The 19,421-nt window shown below is 43.0% G+C and overlaps 3 gene segments (V, D, J or C); 1 reads left to right on the top strand and 2 right to left on the bottom strand.

Annotated features, from left to right (window-relative positions):
* Window positions 1-7,364: 7,364 nt before the first annotated feature.
* On the bottom strand, window positions 7,365-7,975 carry LOC121846190. The segment is given in 2 exon segments: window positions 7,365-7,705; window positions 7,865-7,975. Coding segments are annotated over 2 exon segments (378 nt in total).
* Window positions 7,976-12,860: 4,885 nt separating this feature from the next.
* Window positions 12,861-14,425, top strand: LOC112255128. The segment is given in 3 exon segments: window positions 12,861-12,887; window positions 13,284-13,389; window positions 13,924-14,425. Coding segments are annotated over 3 exon segments (453 nt in total).
* Window positions 14,426-18,737: 4,312 nt separating this feature from the next.
* LOC112253680 lies at window positions 18,738-19,355 on the bottom strand. The segment is given in 2 exon segments: window positions 18,738-19,078; window positions 19,245-19,355. Coding segments are annotated over 2 exon segments (378 nt in total).
* Between the last annotated feature and the right edge of the window lie 66 nt (window positions 19,356-19,421).

Below are 19,421 nucleotides of genomic sequence, written 5' to 3'. Positions count from 1 at the left end.
TGTGTGTGTGTGTGTGTGTGTGTGTGTGTGTGTGTGTGTGTGTGTGTGTGTGTGTGTGTGTGTGTGTGTGTGTGTGTGTGTGTGTGTGTGTGTGTGTGTGTGTGTGTGTGTGTGTGTGTGTGTGTGTGTGTGTGTGTGTGTGTGTGTGTGTGTGTGTGTGTGTGTGTGTGTGTGTGTGTGTGTGTGTGTGTGTGTGTGTGTGTGTGTGTGTGTGTGTGTGTGTGTGTGTGTGTGTGTGTGTGTGTGTGTGTGTGTGTGTGTGTGTGTGTGTGTGTGTGTGTGTGTGTGTGTGTGTGTGTGTGTGTGTGTGTGTGTGTGTGTGTGTGTGTGTGTGTGTGTGTGTGTGTGTGTGTGTGTGTGTGTGTGTGTGTGTGTGTGTGTGTGTGTGTGTGTGTGTGTGTGTGTGTGTGTGTGTGTGTGTGTGTGTGTGTGTGTGTGTGTGTGTGTGTGTGTGTGTGTGTGTGTGTGTGTGTGTGTGTGTGTGTGTGTGTGTGTGTGTGTGTGTGTGTGTGTGTGTGTGTGTGTGTGTGTGTGTGTGTGTGTGTGTAAAAAGTGAGCAGGAATATATAAATACTTATTGTAGTATACTAGTTGTAATATATACATGTAAACAGGAGTAATAGTGACCAGTCAGTCGCAGGATAAATAGATACTAGTGGTAATATATACATGTAAACAGGAGTAATAGTGACCAGTAGCAGGATAAATAGATACTAGTGGTAATATATACATGTAAACAGGAGTAATAGTGACCAGTAGCAGGATAAATAGATACTAATTGTAATATATACATGTAAACAGGAGTAATAGTGACCAGTAGCAGGATAAATAGATACTAGTGGTAATATATACATGTAAACAGGAGTAATAGTGACCAGTAGCAGGATAAATAGATACTAGTGGTAATATATACATGTAAACAGGAGTAATAGTGACCAGTAGCAGGATAAATAGATACTAATTGTAATATATACATGTAAACAGGAGTAATAGTGACCAGTAGCAGGATAAATAGATAGATACTAATGGTAATGGCAGCAGCGTAGGTGTGAGGGGGAGCAGTAGTAGTTAGACATTTATGGCCAGGGGATAGAAGCTGTTTAGAAGTCTATTGGTCCATGTCTCGGGTGGCTGGAGTCTTTGGCAATTTTTCAGGCCTTTTCTCAGACACGGCCTGGCATGTACGTCCTGGATGGGAGCTCACCCCCAGTGATGCACTGGGCCGTCTGCATCACCCTCTGTTGGGCCTTCCGGTCGAAGGCGGTGCAGTTGCCATACCAGATGGTGATACAACCAGTCAGGATGCTCTCGATGTTGCAGCTGTAAAAGTTCCTACGGATCTGTTAACACACATTCTTCAAGGACCTTGATGACTGCATAGTGTTTCCTTTAAAGACATTGGTTTAGAACCAGGACATTATCCTGGGTGAGAGCTTTAGAATGGGCTTTGGTCAGAGACATGGTTTTTCTCATCTGGAGGGTCACATGACAATAAAAAATGCTTTAGGTAATGAAGCCTGATCTGAGTGTCCCATAATGTAGCTGCCTGATTTTTAATATCATGTCTATCCCATGTCCTGGCTATCTCATGTCTGTCCCATGTCCTGGCTATCTCATGTCTATCCCATGTCCTGGCTATCTCATGTCTGTCCCATGTCCTGGCTATCTCATGTCTATCCCATGTCCTGGCTATCTCATGTCTATCCCATGTCCTGGCTATCTCATGTCTGTCCCATGTCCTGGCTATCTCATGTCTATCCCATGTCCTGGCTATCTCATGTCTGTCCCATGTCCTGGCTATCTCATGTCTATCCCATGTCCTGGCTATCTCATGTCTATCCCATGTCCTGGCTATCTCATGTTTGTCCCATGTCCTGGATATCTCATGTCTGTCCCATGTCCTGTCTATATCATGTCTGTCCCATGTCCTGGCTCTCTCATGTCTGTCCCATGTCCTGGCTCTCTCATTTCTGTCCCATGTCCTGGCTCTCTCATGTCTGTCCCATGTCCTGGCTCTCTCATTTCTGTCCCATGTCCTGGCTCTCTCATTTCTGTCCCATGTCCTGGCTCTCTCATGTCTGTCCCATGTCCTGGCTCTCTCATGTCTGTCCCATGTCCTGGCTCTCTCATGTCTGTCCCATGTCCTGGCTCTCTCATGTCTGTCCCATGTCCTGGCTATCTCATGTCTGTCCCATGTCCTGGCTATCTCATGTCTATCCCATGTCCTGGCTATCTCATGTCTGTCCCATGTCCTGGCTATCTCATGTCTGTCCCATGTCCTGTCTATATCATGTCTGTCCCATGTCCTGTCTATATCATGTCTGTCCCATGTCCTGTCTATATCATGTCTGTCCCATGTCCTGTCTATATCATGTCTGTCCCATGTCCTGTCTATATCATGTCTGTCCCATGTCCTGTCTATCTCATGTCTGTCCCATGTCCTGGCTATCTCATGTTTGTCCCATGTCCTGGATATCTCATGTTTGTCCCATGTCCTGGATATCTCATGTCTGTCCCATGTCCTGGCTCTCTCATGTCTGTCCCATGTCCTGGCTCTCTCATTTCTGTCCCATGTCCTGGCTCTCTCATTTCTGTCCCATGTCCTGGCTCTCTCATGTCTGTCCCATGTCCTGGCTCTCTCATGTCTGTCCCATGTCCTGGCTCTCTCATGTCTGTCCCATGTCCTGGCTCTCTCATGTCTGTCCCATGTCCTGGCTTGCTCATGTTTGTCCCATGTCCTGGCTCTCTCATGTCTGTCCCATGTCCTGGCTCTCTCATGTCTGTCCCATGTCCTGGCTCTCTCATGTCTGTCCCATGTCCTGGCTCTCTCATGTCTGTCCCATGTCCTGGCTCTCTCATGTCTGTCCCATGTCCTGGCTCTCTCATGTCTGTCCCATGTCCTGGCTCTCTCATGTCTGTCCCATGTCCTGGCTCTCTCATGTCTGTCCCATGTCCTGGCTCTCTCATGTCTGTCCCATGTCCTGGCTCTCTCATGTCTGTCCCATGTCCTGGCTCTCTCATGTCTGTCCCATGTCCTGGCTCTCTCATGTCTGTCCCATGTCCTGGCTCTCTCATGTCTGTCCCATGTCCTGGCTCTCTCATGTCTGTCCCATGTCCTGGCTCTCTCATGTCTGTCTATAGCATGTGTTTTCCCTTTTTTATGCCATGTCATGCCAGGTTCTATCTGTGTGTCCTGTCTGCGTGTAGAGACATGCCATGTTCTATCTGTGTGTAGAGACATGCCATGTTCTATCTGTGTGTAGAGACATGCCAGGTTCTATCTGTGTGTAGAGACATGCCAGGTTCTATCTGTGTGTCCTGCCTGCGTGTAGAGACATGCCATGTTCTATCTGTGTGTAGAGACATGCCATGTTCTATCTGTGTGTAGAGACATGCCATGTTCTATCTGTGTGAGACATGCCATGTTCTATCTGTGTGTAGAGACATGCCATGTTCTATCTGTGTGTAGAGACATGCCATGTTCTATCTGTGTGTAGAGACATGCCATGTTCTATCTGTGTGTAGAGACATGCCATGTTCTATCTGTGTGTAGAGACATGCCGTGTTCTATCTGTGTGTAGAGACATGCCGTGTTCTATCTGTGTGTAGAGACATGCCGTGTTCTATCTGTGTGTAGAGACATGCCGTGTTCTATCTGTGTGTAGAGACATGCCGTGTTCTATCTGTGTGTAGAGACATGCCGTGTTCCTGTGTGTAGAGACATGCCGTGTTCTATCTGTGTGTAGAGACATGCCGTGTTCTATCTGTGTGTAGAGACATGCCGTGTTCTATCTGTGTGTAGAGACATGCCGTGTTCTATCTGTGTGTAGAGACATGCCGTGTTCTATCTGTGTGTCCTGTCTGCATGTAGAGACATGCCGTGTTCTATCTGTGTGTAGTCTGCATGTAGACATGCCATGTTCTATCTGTGTGTCCTGTCTGTGTGTAAAGACATGCCATGTTCTATCTGTGTGTCCTGTCTGTGTGTAAGACATGCCATGTTCTATCTGTGTGTAAAGACATGCCATGTTCTATCTGTGTGTCCTGTCTGCGTGTAAAGACATGCCATGTTCTATCTGTGTGTCCTGTCTGTGTGTAAAGACATGCCATGTTTTATCTGTGTGTCCTGTCTGTGTGTAAAGACATGCCATGTTCTATCTGTGTGTCCTGTCTGTGTGTAAAGACATGCCATGTTTTATCTATGTGTCCTGTCTGTGTGTAAAGACATGCCATGTTCTATCTGTGTGTCCTGTCTGCGTGTAAAGACATGCCATGTTCTATCTGTGTGTCCTGTCTGCGTGTAAAGACATGCCATGTTCTATCTGTGTGTCCTGTCTGCGTGTAAAGACATGCCATGTTCTATCTGTGTGTCCTGTCTGCATGTAAAGACATGCCATGTTCTATCTGTGTGTCCTGTCTGCGTGTAGAGACATGCCATGTTCTATCTGTGTGTCCTGTCTGCATGTAAAGACATGCCATGTTCTATCTGTGTGTCCTGTCTGTGTGTAGAGACATGCCATGTTCTATCTGTGTGTCCTGTCTGCATGTAAAGACATGCCATGTTCTATCTGTGTGTCCTGTCTGCATGTAAAGACATGCCATGTTCTATCTGTGTGTCCTGTCTGTGTGTAAAGACATGCCATGTTCTATCTGTGTGTCCTGTCTGTGTGTAAAGACATGCCATGTTCTATCTGTGTGTCCTGTCTGTGTGTAAAGACATGCCATGTTCTATCTGTGTGTCCTGTCTGTGTGTAAAGACATGCCATGTTCTATCTGTGTGTCCTGTCTGTGTGTGTAAAGACATGCCATGTTCTATCTGTGTGTCCTGTCTGTGTGTAAAGACATGCCATGTTCTATCTATGTGTCCTGTCTGTGTGTAAAGACATGCCATGTTTTATCTGTGTGTCCTGTCTGTGTGTAAAGACATGCCATGTTCTATCTGTGTGTCCTGTCTGCATGTAAAGACATGCCATGTTCTATCTGTGTGTCCTGTCTGTGTGTAAAGACATGCCATGTTCTATCTGTGTGTCTTGTCTGTGTGTAAAGACATGCCATGTTCCATCTATGTGTCCTGTCTGTGTGTAAAGACATGCCATGTTCTATCTATGTGTCCTGTCTGTGTGTAAAGACATGCCATGTTTTATCTGTGTGTCCTGTCTGTGTGTAAAGACATGCCATGTTCTATCTATGTGTCCTGTCTGCATGTAAAGACATGCCATGTTCTATCTATGTGTCCTGTCTGTGTGTAAAGACATGCCATGTTTTATCTATGTGTCCTGTCTGTGTGTAAAGACATGCCATGTTTTATCTATGTGTCCTGTCTGTGTGTAAAGACATGCAATGTTTTATCTATGTGTCCTGTCTGTGTGTAAAGACATGCCATGTTCTATCTATGTGTCCTGTCTGCATGTAAAGACATGCCATGTTCTATCTATGTGTCCTGTCTGTGTGTAAAGACATGCCATGTTTATTCCACGTGACCTGTTAATCAGACAATGGCCACTAACTCCAATTCGATCAGCTAATCCCTGCCCTGGACAATGGACAGTATGAAGGATGACCACTAGGACACACACACACACTTGCATGAACACACTGACCTCTTTGACACACACCATCAGTAAAAAGATTAGGAGAACCACTGGCAGTGGAAAGATAAAACATGGCATGAGATCATGTGAAGCTGAGAAGGCTGAGGTTGAGCAGACTGAGTATTTCTACATTTAGCAGATGCTAAGTTACATGATTTTTATAGGTTCCATTTTTGTAGCTTTGTTCCAGACAGGTATTCTGTTTGTCTTTGGAAGCAGAATATAAAGGTGAAGAGAAAATAACTAAGAGTCATTTGTGGGCGTGGCGCGATCCAAGAGGAGAGTGTTGCTTACCTCCAGTACTGTGTCAGTCAGAAACCACCTCAAACAGGATATAACTTTATCTCTGACTGAGGCACTTCCTGCAAGCGGCAGCCTTGACATGAAGGACACCAGGTGAGTTAACACATCAGATACGGCAGCTTTTAATCCATTAGGCTGCCCGGGGAGCTCCTGTATCTACAGTTAATATCTCTCTCTCTCTCTCTCCAGGAGATTCATTGTGACCTCTTCCTTGATTCCTAGAAAATAGGATTATCAGTAACTCCTTGTCCTCTCCACTGCAGGAGCCTGTTCAAACCCTCCACTGATGTAAGGAATGGTCATGTACTGTAATGCTTCCTAGCATAGAGGCAATGTGCAACCTTTCATATCTGACCTATGACCTTGCTAGGTCAGACATATCACATGGAGGTGAATGGTGTCCTCTGTCTAATGTCTAGTTTACTCAGGATTAGGTCTGGGAGATGCCCCAGTGTGGTACAGGACAGGTACTGGTGGAGGCATTAGGAGGTTGTGTGTGTCTGAGCATGTGATTTTGGAACTGTTGTCCTTTGCCACTGGCTGACCTGTCAGTGACCCTGGAGGTATTCTAGACTGAGATGAAGACTTCCATCTGGCTCAGTGCTGATTCATGATGAATTCATGTTGAATCTGTCTTAGTGCTGATTCCTGATGAATTCATGATGAATCTGTCTCAGTGCTGATTCTTGATGAATTCATGATGAATCTTCAGATGTACATCACTAGTTATCTAATACTTCCTCATGCCATTCTAGTGGGCACTAGGGATGTAAAATGTGACCTTAGTAAACGGTGCTCTCATCATCTAGTCTCTAACTAAAAGCTGACTAGAACAAAGTGACAGGCAGTCTGGTGGCATGTTGGGGTTGGAATGACTCTCTTCCCTGGGGAACTGACCTCTGACTTTTAAAAATCTTTGACCTCTACCATTCTGGCTGACGTCCGGTGTCCAACCTCTTCCTGTGTACACCACACAAGACTAGTGCAGTGACCTATAAAATGACCTGTGACTGACATCTAACCTCTGACTTTGATCTTTGACCTCCTCTGGTCTAGCGCTGGTGGGGTGTTAAGGATGGGGGAACATCTGGGGAGTGTACTGCTCTATTCTGGGAAAGTGGCCATGCAAATCTAAGTTTCTGTTTCACAGAGCTCTCTCTCTCTGTCACACACAGTCATGCACTTACACACTCAATACTGCTCCACAGATGTGTTAGCCAGCTGTGTGTGTCTGGTTGACCAACCAATCACTGTGGCATACCAACTTTTTTTATAGTCTATGGGACTATTTCACCTGTATCTTCCTGAGGACATTTGTAGACATTGGAGGTTGGAAGAGTTATGATACTAGTTTGTAACCATTGTTTCTGTGAGTTAGTAAAGTGTTTATACTTGGTGATGTCATATAACAAGACCTTTAGTTCTGTGTTCAGTGGACCAGTGATGTGTGTCATTTTGTACAGGAGGTTTTTGTACAGCTCTAAATCACTGTGTGAACACACCTCCACTGTGAAGACTCTGACAGTAGTAAACTGCAGCATCTTCAGCCTGGACTCCACTGATGGTCAGAGTGAAGTCCCTCTCAGACCCACTGCCACTGAATCTAGCAGGAATCCCACCTAGCAGTTGATTTGCGTATATTATCAGGAGTTTGGGAGCTTCTCCAGGTCTCTGTTGATACCAGAACACACCCTCATTTCCATCACTCCATCTGTACACTTTAGGGTTGGTTGTACAGGTCAGAGTGACAGGGTCTCCTGGAGAAAATGTCACTACAGGAGGCTGAGTCACAGTCACCTGACCTCTGGATCCTGCAGAGGAAAAATATAAATGAATGGAGTATTAATAACAGATAATTTATATTTCATAATATTTCATGCAGGGACATTTACTAATTGAGATCCATTTCAATGATTATACAAGGTACTCAACATGTATTTTTCTATTGTAAGAGTTAGAAAACAACAGACCTTTGAGGCAGCAGCAGATCAGTGTCCAGATGAAGATGGTGATCAGAGTCATGGTTGCCGTGGTTTCTGTTGTGTTGATGGACAGATCTCAGTCCTGCAGTCTGAAACTCACAGGGCTATAAACACTCCCAGAGCACTGAAGCATGAGCTGCCAATGCAAAGCACCTCCTCTATGGAAACACCCTACCTCAGGACAGAATAATAAACTGCAAATAATAATCATGTGAATTGCTTTATATTTCTGTTGTTGACAGTAAAATGGCACAATTGTCAATATTGATATTTGTCGTAAATGACAATGTCTTACTCTGCCCATATGCATTCTGATAACATATGACATCATTGAATGAAAAAACATTTTGCAGTGAATTTGGGTGAATTTAGGCTCAAATCAGAGACTTCATTAAATCATAGTATGCTGTATAGGTACATAATGTGCTTAATTATTGTGGTTGTCTCACCTAGCTATCTTAAGATGAATGGACTAAGATGTTCTGGATAAGAATGTCTGCTAATTGAATAAAATGTAATGTAAATGATAAACATATGTATTACTTTGTATTGTATGAATCCTATGAAATGAAATAAAAACTTGATGTAAAAAAACTAGGTGGCAACAAAAGCGTTTTCTGATTGGTTGTATCTTAATCACACTCCTCCCACTCGCTCTTTATTTTCTTCTGGAACAATATGCCCAGCAGCTTAATACAACGCATGGATAATACAACAAACTTTAACCAAACTAAATGTTGTACCTTTATTTTTATTTTTTTTACCCCCCTTTTTCTCCCCAATTTCATCATATCCAATCTCGATCTCGTCTCATCGCTGCAAATCCCCAAACGGGTTCGGGAGAGGTGAATTTCGAGTCATGCATCCTCCAAAACATGACCCGACAAACCACACTCCTAAACACCTGCCAGCTTAACCATTGTGTTGGCGGAAACACCGTTCAGCTGACAATCGAAGTCAGCCTGCAGACACCTGGCCCGCCACAAGGAGTCGCTAGAGCTCGAGGAGCCAAGTAAAGCCCCCCTGGCCAAACCCTCCCCTAACCCGGATGACGCTGGGCCAGTTGTGTGTCGTCCTATGGGACTCCCAGTAGGGTGTGACACAGCCTGGGATCGAGCCTGGGTCTGTAGTGACGCGTGTTTTACGCTTGTTTTATCGCTTGTTTACTTTAACATTTTGGTTTGATTTGTGTTTGTGTAGGCTACACAGACGAAAATCAACAAGTTCAACATGGAACCACTACAACAAAGTTTGTCCACCTTTATAAGCACTATGAGGCTTTTATGAATGTCAATAACGTTGTGACAGATCTCCTAGTTACAGGATACAGAGAAAATATATTGCTTCAGACTCCAGTGATTTAAGGAATGGTAATGTGCTGTAATGCCTGAAACTTTCTGGCATAGAGGCAATGTGCAACCTTTCATATCTGACCTATGACCTTGCTAGGTCAGACATACTTGTAAATGTGTTGTAAATGAGGACTTGTTCTCAACTGGCCTACCTGGTTAAATAAATGTGAAATAAAAATCATTTAAAAAATACAGTGGCTTGCGAAAGTATTCACCCCCCTGGGCATTTTTCCTATTTTATTGCCTTATAACCTGGAATTAAAAATGATTTTGGGGAGTGTATCATTTGATTTACACAACATGCCTAACACTTTGAAGATCAAAATATTTTTATTGTGAAACTATCAAGAAATAAGACAGAAAAACAGAAAACTTGAGTGTTCGTAACTATTCACACCCCCCCCAAAAGTCAATACTTTGTAGAGCCCCTTTTGCAGCAAATACAGCTGCAAGTCCCTTGGGTATGTCTCTATAAGCTTGGCACATCTAGCCCCTGTGATTTTTGCCCATTCTTCAAGGCAAAACTGCTCCAGCTCCTTCAAGTTGGATGGATTCCACTGGTGTACAGCATTCTATAAATCATACCATAGATTGTCAATTGGATTAAGGTCTGGGCTTTCCAAGACATTTAAATGTTTCCCCTTAAACCACTCAAGTGTTGCTTTAGCAGTATGCTTAGGGTCATTGTCCTGCTGGAAGCTGAACCTCCATCCCAGTTTCAAATTGAGGTGGGGGGGCAGAAGGTAGCCTAGTGGTTAGAGCATTGGACTAGTAACTGCAAGCTTGCAAGATCAAATCCCTGAGCTGACAAGGTAAAAATATGTTGTTCTTCCCCTGAACAAGGCAGGGGCTGTTCCTAGGCCATTATTGAAAATAAGAAGTTGTTCTTAACTGACTTGCCTAGTTAAATAAAGGTAATAAAACAATATCTTAAAGACAAACAGATTTCCCTGTATTTAGCGTAATCCAGCATTCCTTCAATTCTGACCAGTTTCCCAGTCCCTGCCAATGAAAAACATCCCCACAGCATGATGATGCCAACACCATGCTTCACTGTGAGGTTGGTGTTCTCAGAGTGATGAGAGGTGTTGGGTTTGCACCAGACAGTGTTTTCCTTGATGGCCATAAAGCTCAATTTTAGTCTCATCTGACACGAGTACCTACTTCCATATGTTTGGGGAGTCTCCCACATGCCTTTTGGCAAACACCAAACGCGTTTTCTCATCTTTTTCTTTAAGAAATGGCTTTTTTTACGGCCATTCTTCCATTAAGCCCAGCTCTGTGGAGTGTACGGTTTAAAGTGGTACTATGGACAGATACTCCAATCTCCGCTATCGAGTTTTGCAGCTCCTTCAGGGTAATCTTTGGTCTCTTTGTTGCCTCTCTGATTAATGCCCTCCTTCCCCGGGTCCGTGGGTTTTGGTGGGCAGCACTCTCTTGGCAGGTTTGTTGTGGTGCCATATTCTTTCCATTTTTTAATAATGGATTTAATGGTGCTCTGTGGGATGTTCAAAGTTTCAGATATTTTTTATAACCCAACCCTGATCTGTACTTCTCCACAACTTTGTCCCTGACCTGTTTGGAGAGCTCCTTGGACTTCATGGTGCCACTTGCTTAGTGGGGTTGCAGACTCTGGGGCCTTTCAGAACAGGTGTGTATATATACTGAGATCATGTGACAGATCATGTGACACTTAGAGTGCACACAGGTGGACTTTATGTAACTAGTTATGTGACTTCTGAAGGTAATTGGTTGCACCAGATCTTATTTAGAGGCTTCAGAGCAAAGGGGGTAAATACATATGAAACTATCACTTTTCAGTTACATTTTTAAAAAACATTTTTGTTTAATTTCACTTCACCAATTTTGTGTATGTCCATTACATGAAATCTAAATAAAAATCTATTTAAATTACAGGTTGTAATGCAACAGAATAGGAAAAACGCCAAGGGGGATGAATACTTTTGCAAGGCACTGTATCACCTGGAGGTGAATGTTGTCCTCTGATGGACGTCTAGTCTAGTCAACTCAGGATTAGGTCTGGGAGATGCCCCAGTGTGGTACAGGACAGGTACTGGTGGAGGCATTAGGAGGTTGTGTCAATGACCCTGGAGGTATTCTAGACTGGGATGAAGGACTTCCATCTTCAGATGTAGATCACTAGTTACTTCCTCATGCCATTCTAGTGGGCACTGGGGATGTACAATTTGACCTTAGAAAATGGTTCTCTTGTCAACTAGTCTCTTTGGCAAGAAAACAGAAAGCTGACTGCAATAAAGTGACAGGCAGTCTGGTGGCATGTTGGGGTTGAACTGACTCTCTGACTTCTGTCTTTTTAATATTTGACCTTTACCAGTCTGGCTGACATCCTGTGTCTAACCTCTTCCTGTGCACAACACACAAGATTGTTGCAGTGACCTATAAAATGACCTGTGGCTGACATCTAACCTCTGACTGATCTTTGACCTCCTCTGGTCTAGTGCTGGTGTGGTGTTAAGGATGTTAAGGATGGGGGAACATCTGGTGAGTGTACTGGTCTATTCTGGGAGAGGGGCCATGCAAATCTAAGTTTCTGTTTCACAGGGCTCTCTCTCTGTCACACACAGTCATGCACTTACACACTCAATACTGCTCCACAGAAGTGTTGGCCAGCTGTGTGTATCTGGTTGGTCAACCAAGCATTGAGGCACACCAAACTTCTTGCTTCACACATGATCTTATGTTGTCATGATAAGGATTTTTCATCCTCAATGGGACTTTTTCACCTTTATCATTCTAATAAGGAGGGATATTTGTGGACATGGGAGGATGAAGAGTTATGAAACTAGTTTGTAAAGACCCTTAGTTCTGTGTTCAGTGGACCAGTGATGTGTGTCATTTTGTACAGGAGGTTTTTGTACGGCTCTAAATCACTGTGTGAACACACCTCCACTGTGACGACTCTGACAGTAGTAAACTGCTGCATCTTCAGCCTGGACTCCACTGATGGTCAGAGTGAAGTCCCTCTCAGACCCACTGCCACTGAATCTAGCAGGAATCCCATCTAGCCGTGTCTTTGCGTATATTATCAGGAGTTTGGGAGCTTCTCCAGGTCTCTGTTGATACTAGAACACAGCTTCATCTCCATCATCCCATCTGTACACTTTAGGATTGGTTGTACAGGTCAGAGTGACAGGGTCTCCTGGAGAAAATGTCACTACAGGAGGCTGAGTCACAGTCACCTGACCTCTGGATCCTGAGGAAGAAAAATATAAATTGATCAACGAGTATGAATAAGTTATGACTTATATTTAATTATATTTTATGAAGGTACATTTATTAATTGAGATCAATTTCAATGATTATACAAGGTACTCAACATGTATTTTTCCATTGTAAGAGTTCTAAAACAACAGACCTTTGAGACAGCAGCAGACCAGTGTCCAGATAAAGATGGTGATCAGAGTCATGGTTGCCGTGGTTTCTGTTGTGTTGACGGACAGCTCTCAGTCCTGCAGTCTGAAACTCACAGGGCTATAAACACTCAGAGCACTGAAGCATGAGCTGCCAATGCAAAGCACCTCCTCTATGGAAACACCCTACCTCAGGACAGATGATGAAACTGTTAATGCAACACAATAACAATATTAAACATGGAAGGAAATAGCTTACCTGAATCTGTGTGAAGGCCTGGAATTGACTACAGTATTTAGTTACATGTAGTTACATTTAGTTACAACTTTATTCATTAAATACTGGTGTATTTCTATTCTACATGGCTGCTTCTTATACTTAGTGAGTTTGTCAGAGATATTACACATCTCCAACATTTATATTTTATAGTCAGGGGGGAATTCAGCAAAAAGTAATAATGTAAAATATCAAACTTAAATGAATACTTAGTGAGTTTGTCAGAGATATTACACATCTCCAACATTTATATTTTATAGTCAGAGCGGAAGTCAGCAAAAAGTAATAATCTAAAATATCAGACTTAAATGAATTTGAAAAGTTATGACCTACACATGCTGTTTTTGACCGACAATCAGTGGTAGGGTTGAATGTGTGTTGTGTAGAGAGTTACTGGTGTGTGTAAAGTGCAGGAGGTTTTTGTACGGCTGTTCAATGAGTCTGTGTCACTGTGGTACACTTTCGGTGGAGGCACCAAACTCATCGTTGACTGTAAGTACAGGAGATTCATCCTTTTTATAATACATTCAATTGAACATTTATAAAGTCACAAAAAGTAATTATTCAGAAAAAGTTGCAGTTTTTAATGTTTAATTTATTTGATTTGTTTAATTTATTTGATTCCGAGTGTGTTTCCACATACCCTAATGATCATTCAAGGACAAAAACCTAATATGCCAAAAAATAATAGCTTGATGTGTTCGATGTCTTTAAATACACAAAAACAGTTCAGCAGCATTGTTAAACATTTTATTTTGTAAGCAAGTAAGTTTCATTTCTGAACTGTACTTTAATGCATCACTGACTGTAGTGTGTGGTGTTGCTTCATCGATGATATTGGAGGGAAGTAAAAGAGTGTGTAATATATATTTATATTTAACTTGCCTTTTTCACAGACTATTTTATACAATACAAATATCATATTTGTATCTTCATATTAAAGCTGCTGAATGTTCTTCAAGGTTCTTGTCCAGTTTAACCCTTACGTGTCATCTCTCCTATCCCCCCTCATCTTCTCTCTCCTAGTGGGTGTGGTACCTCCCTCCCTGACTGTCCTACTTCCCTCCAGTGAGGAGCAGGACCAGGGGAATGTGGCCCTAGTGTGCCTGGCCAACAGGGGCTTCCCGGGGGGCTGGAAGCTGGGTTGGAGGCTGGGGGCCGGGGGGGCCTTGCAGGGCAGCCAGAGTCTGGAGGTCCTGGAGAAGGATGGTCACTACAGCTGGAGCAGCAGCCTCACCCTCCCCACTGACCAGTGGAGGAAGGCTGGCTCAGTCACCTGTGAGGCCTCCCTAAAGGACCAGACCCCCGTCACTCAAACACTGGAGCCACACCACTGCTCCCAGTAGACACCCTGTACACAGAGAACACCTACCTATCTGTCATTCTATCATTCTAGATATCTATCTAGAGCTTCATCTCTGGTCATCAATCTGGGATTCTGCATCTTTAAATCTGTACCTGTGTTTTATTGCTTTTGCTTTTAGATTGGAAATGTTAACAAAATAAAATACTTTGTATTAATGTCAAACAAGGTGTCCCTGATTTGTATTATTTAAAGAAATAGAAGTGAATATCTGTGGACTTGTGGTTAAACAAAGACTAACTGAACATTAGAAGGTTGGTAGGGGGGAGGGGGGATGGGTAGTGAATAGACCCCCTTGGGACAGTGAATATCTGGGGACAGGAGCTGAACCACATCATCTGACCATTATAGACATGGGAGGAGGTTAAGGGATATAGTTGTTAGTTTTGATCATGACTAAACTATTTTGTGAATTTGAGATTAATTTGTGAGTTGTAACCAGATTTTCAGAATGGGGGTAAAGTGGTGGTTATGAATATCAGGGGACAGAGGTGCTCTATTCTGGGAACCACATTATCTGACCATTGGTGGTAAAGTGGTGGTTATTTATGCTTGGTGATGTCATATAACTAGGACCTGAGTTGTGTGTTCAGTGAACCAGTGTTTCATATCATAGTCTGTTGTTCCTCGACACCTGCAGTAGGTCCCAGCTGCAGCAGTACAGTCTCTGTGCAGTCTGACTGAGGAAGGTTTTTGTACGACTCTAAATCACTGTGTGAAGTACTCTGGGGCGCCATAATTACCCATACCATAGTAATCTCCTGTATCTTCAGCTTGGAAATCACTGATTGTAAGAGTGTACTCAGTACCTGATCTACTGCCACTGAATCTAGATGGTGTTCCAGACTAAAGGGTTTTTACTTTATAGATGAGGAGTTTAGGAGCCTGTCCAGGTTTCAGCAGGTACCAGATCATGTCATCATCAATACCGGTTGAACTTGCAACAGCACTGATAGACACGCTGTCTCCCAGATGAACTGACTTAGATTCATCAGCTTGATTCAGGACACGTTGTGCAGATGACGCTGAAATTGAAACAGAAAAATGTAGCTTTGAGTCGTCTTAATAATCCAGATGAAAAGCATTGAAAACATTTTCCATGTCCAAACATGTACAGGCCCATTAAAACCTGCTAAAACCAGTAGACCACAGTGAGAGATGCTGAGAGATTCTAACCTTGGGTCAGGAACCCCAGTATGATCAGCAGTGGAATCAGTGATGTCATCTTCATCATCTTCATCATCATCTGTGGCTCTGAGAAGACGACAGACTGGACCCAATTCTGCAAACACTGCAGTCGTACTGCCAGGACAGATATAATTCATGAAGTGTGAAACTCTCAGGGCTATAAACACTCCCAGAGCACTGAAGAATGAGCTGCCAATGCAAAGCACCTGCTCTATGGAAATACCCTGCCTCAGGACAGATGATGAAACCGTTAATGCAATGACATAAACACAATAATCTTAAACATGGAAGGAAATAGCTTACCTAAATCTGTGGCAGGCCTGTAATTGACCATAGAATTTAGTTACATTTAAGTGTATCCATTCAATACTAGTGTATTGCTATTCTATACTTGATATTCTAGACTTGTGCTAAAATGGCGTCATGCTGAAGTCCAGTTCAGACCATAAATAATGATTGAGGCCTCAGATGGATATAACCGTTTTGCATGGACATTGCCATTGAGGGATTCCACCATTTTGAAGTAGTCAACTAGGTGGGAATTCCTATGGGTTAAGGAATGATCACATAATTCCATCCAGGTCATCAGCCAATGCATTATACTCGTGTAGAAACATTCCATTATGGCAGGTGACAGTAAATTTCCAACCTTGGCTTAACAAGCAAGTTCTCTATATGCAGATGACATACTGCTTTACGTTGCAAATGTTCAGAAATCCCTCCAGCCAATAATGTCTGTTTTCACAGCATTCAGGTCACGGTCTGGTTACAAGATCAACTGGTCTAAAACAGATCTACTACCTCTTAACTCAGCTAAGGGAAGCAACTACCACCCTTTATCCCAGTGAAGAAACAAACCACCTACTTAGACATTACATAACCCCCTCTATTCACACTACTTTCAGGAAGAACTACTAGAAACCTTTCAGAATATCCAGAAATACATAAAAAGATGGTCTGCTATGGCCACTTCTTTGCATGCTAGAATCTCAATGATTAAAATGAATGTCCTCCTTCGTATCAATTTTACGAGTTCCATGTTCCCACTGCCGCCTCCTATAGACTATTGGTCTAAACTTGACTCTGTAATGAAGTTGTTCATTTGGGGGAGAAAGAGACCACATATTGAATATGCAACATTACAGAGAACAAAAGCATCAGGTGGACTTTTTGTTTGGATCCATTATAGCATATTCAGTAAATGTGTGGAAAGCTACAGGGCTCCTGAGTGGCACAGTGGTCTAAGGTGCTGCATCTCAGTGCTAGAGGCGTCACTACAGACACCCTGGTTTGACTCCAGGCTGTATCACATCCGACCTGTGATTGGGAATCCCATTGGGGAGCGCACAATTGGCCCGGGTTTGTCCAGTGTAGGTCATCATTGTAAATAACAATTTGTTCTTTACTGACTTGCCTAATTAAATAAATAAATACAGAGAAACATATGAGATCTAATCTTAAATGGCATTTATACTCTCCAATATGGTGTAATAAAGAATTCTTAGCGTGTAAGAACCCATTTATATCAGATTCTTGACCTTGCTAGGTCAGACATATCACATGGAGGTGAATGGTGTCCTCTGTCTAATGTCTAGTTTACTCAGGATTAGGTCTGGGAGATGCCCCAGTGTGGTACAGGACAGGTACTGGTGGAGGCATTAGGAGGTTATGTGTGTCTGAGCATGTGATTTTGGAACTGTTGTCCTTTGCCACTGGCTGACCTGTCAGTGACCCTGGAGGTATTCTAAACTGAGATGAAGACTTCCATCTGGCTCAGTGCTGATTCATGATGAATTCATGATGAAACTGGCTCAGTGCTGATTCATGATGAATTCACGATGAAACTGGCTCAGTGCTGATTCATGATGAATTCACGATGAAACTGTCTCAGTGCTGATTCATGATGAATTCACAATGAAACTGTCTCAGTGCTGATTCATGATGAATTCACGATGAAACTGGCTCAGTGCTGATCCATGATGAATTCATGATGAATCTGTCTCAGTATTGATTCATGATGAATTAATGTTGAATCTGTCTCAGTGCTGATTCCTGATGAATTCATGATGAAACTGGCTTAGTGCTGATTCCTGATGAATTCCTGATGAAACTGCCTCAGTGCCGATTCCTGATGAATTCCTGATGAATCTGTCTCAGTGCTGATTCCTGATGAATTAATGTTGAATCTGTCTCAGTGCTGATTCATGATGAATTAATGTTGAATCTGGCTCAGTGCTGATTCCTGATGAATTCATGATGAAACTGGTTCCGTGCTGATTCCTGATGAATTAATGTTGAATCTGTCTCAGTACTGATTCCTGATGAATTCATGATGAATCTGTCTCAGTGCTGATTCCTGATGAATTAATGTTGAATCTGTCTCAGTGCTGATTCCTGATGAATTCATGATGAATCTGTTTCAGTGCTGATTCCTGATGAATTCATGATGAATCTGTCTCAGTGCTGATTCCTGATGAATTCATGATGAATCTGTCTCAGTGCTGATTCCTGATGAATTCATGATGAATCTTCAGATGTACATCACTAGTTATCTAATACTTCCTCATGCCATTCTAGTGGGCACTAGGGATGTAAAATGTGACCTTAGTAAATGGTGCTCTCATCATCTAGTCTCTAACTAAAAGCTGACTAGAACAAAGTGACAGGCAGTCTGGTGGCATGTTGGGGTTGGAATGACTCTCTTCCCTGGGGAACTGACCTCTGACTTTTTAAAATCTTTGACCTCTACCAGTCTGGCTGACGTCTGGTGTCCAACCTCTTCCTGTGTACACCACACAAGACTAGTGCAGTGACCTATAAAATGACCTGTGACTGACATCTAACCTCTGACTTTGATCTTTGACCTCCTCTGGTCTAGCGCTGGTGGGGTGTTAAGGATGGGGGAACATCTGGGGAGTGTACTGCTCTATTCTGGGAGAGGGGCCATGCAAATCTAAGTTTCTGTTTCACAGGGCTCTCTCTCTGTCACACAGTCATGCACTTACACACTCAATACTGCTCCACAGATGTGTTAGCCAGCTGTGTGTGTCTGGTTGACCAACCAATCACTGTGGCATACCAACTTTTTTTTATAGTCTATGGGACTATTTCACCTGTATCTTCCTGAGGACATTTGTAGACATTGGAGGTTGGAAGAGTTATGATACTAGTTTGTAACCATTGTTTCTGTGAGTTAGTAAAGTGTTTATACTTGGTGATGTCATATAACAAGACCTTTAGTTCTGTGTTCAGTGGACCAGTGATGTGTGTCATTTTGTACAGGAGGTTTTTGTACAGCTCTAAATCACTGTGTGAACACACCTCCACTGTGAAGACTCTGACAGTAGTAAACTGCTGCATCTACAGCCTGGACTCCACTGATGGTCAGAGTGAAGTCCCTCTCAGACCCACTGCCACTGAATCTAGCAGGAATCCCATCTAGCAGTGTCTTTGCGTATATTATCAGGAGTTTGGGAGCTTCTCCAGGTCTCTGTTGATACCAGAACACACCCTCATTTCCATTACTCCATCTGTACACTTTAGGGTTGGTTGTACAGGTCAGAGTGACAGGGTCTCCTGGAGAAAATGTCACTACAGGAGGCTGAGTCACAGTCACCTGACCTCTGGATCCTGAAGAGGAAAAATATGAATTGATCAACGAGTATAAATAACAGATCATTTATATTTCACAATATTTTATACAGGGATGTTTATTCATTTAGAGCCATTTCAATGATTATACAAGGTACTCAACAATATTTCTCTTTTCCATTGTAAGAGTTATAAAACAACAGACCTTTGAGGCAGCAGCAGACCAGTGTCCAGATAAAGATGGTGATCAGAGTCATGGTTTCCGTGGTTTCTGTTGTGTTGATGGACAGATCTCAGTCCTGCAGTCTGAAACTCACAGGGCTATAAACACTCCCAGAGCACTGAAGCATGAGCTGCCAATGCAAAGCACCTCCTCTATGGA

This window comes from Oncorhynchus tshawytscha, unplaced genomic scaffold (assembly GCF_018296145.1).
Source record: "Oncorhynchus tshawytscha isolate Ot180627B unplaced genomic scaffold, Otsh_v2.0 Un_scaffold_1528_pilon_pilon, whole genome shotgun sequence".
Lineage (NCBI taxonomy): Eukaryota > Metazoa > Chordata > Actinopteri > Salmoniformes > Salmonidae > Oncorhynchus > Oncorhynchus tshawytscha.
The sequence above is the reverse complement of the archived record's forward strand: the minus strand, read 5'-3'. Positions and strand labels throughout refer to the sequence as shown.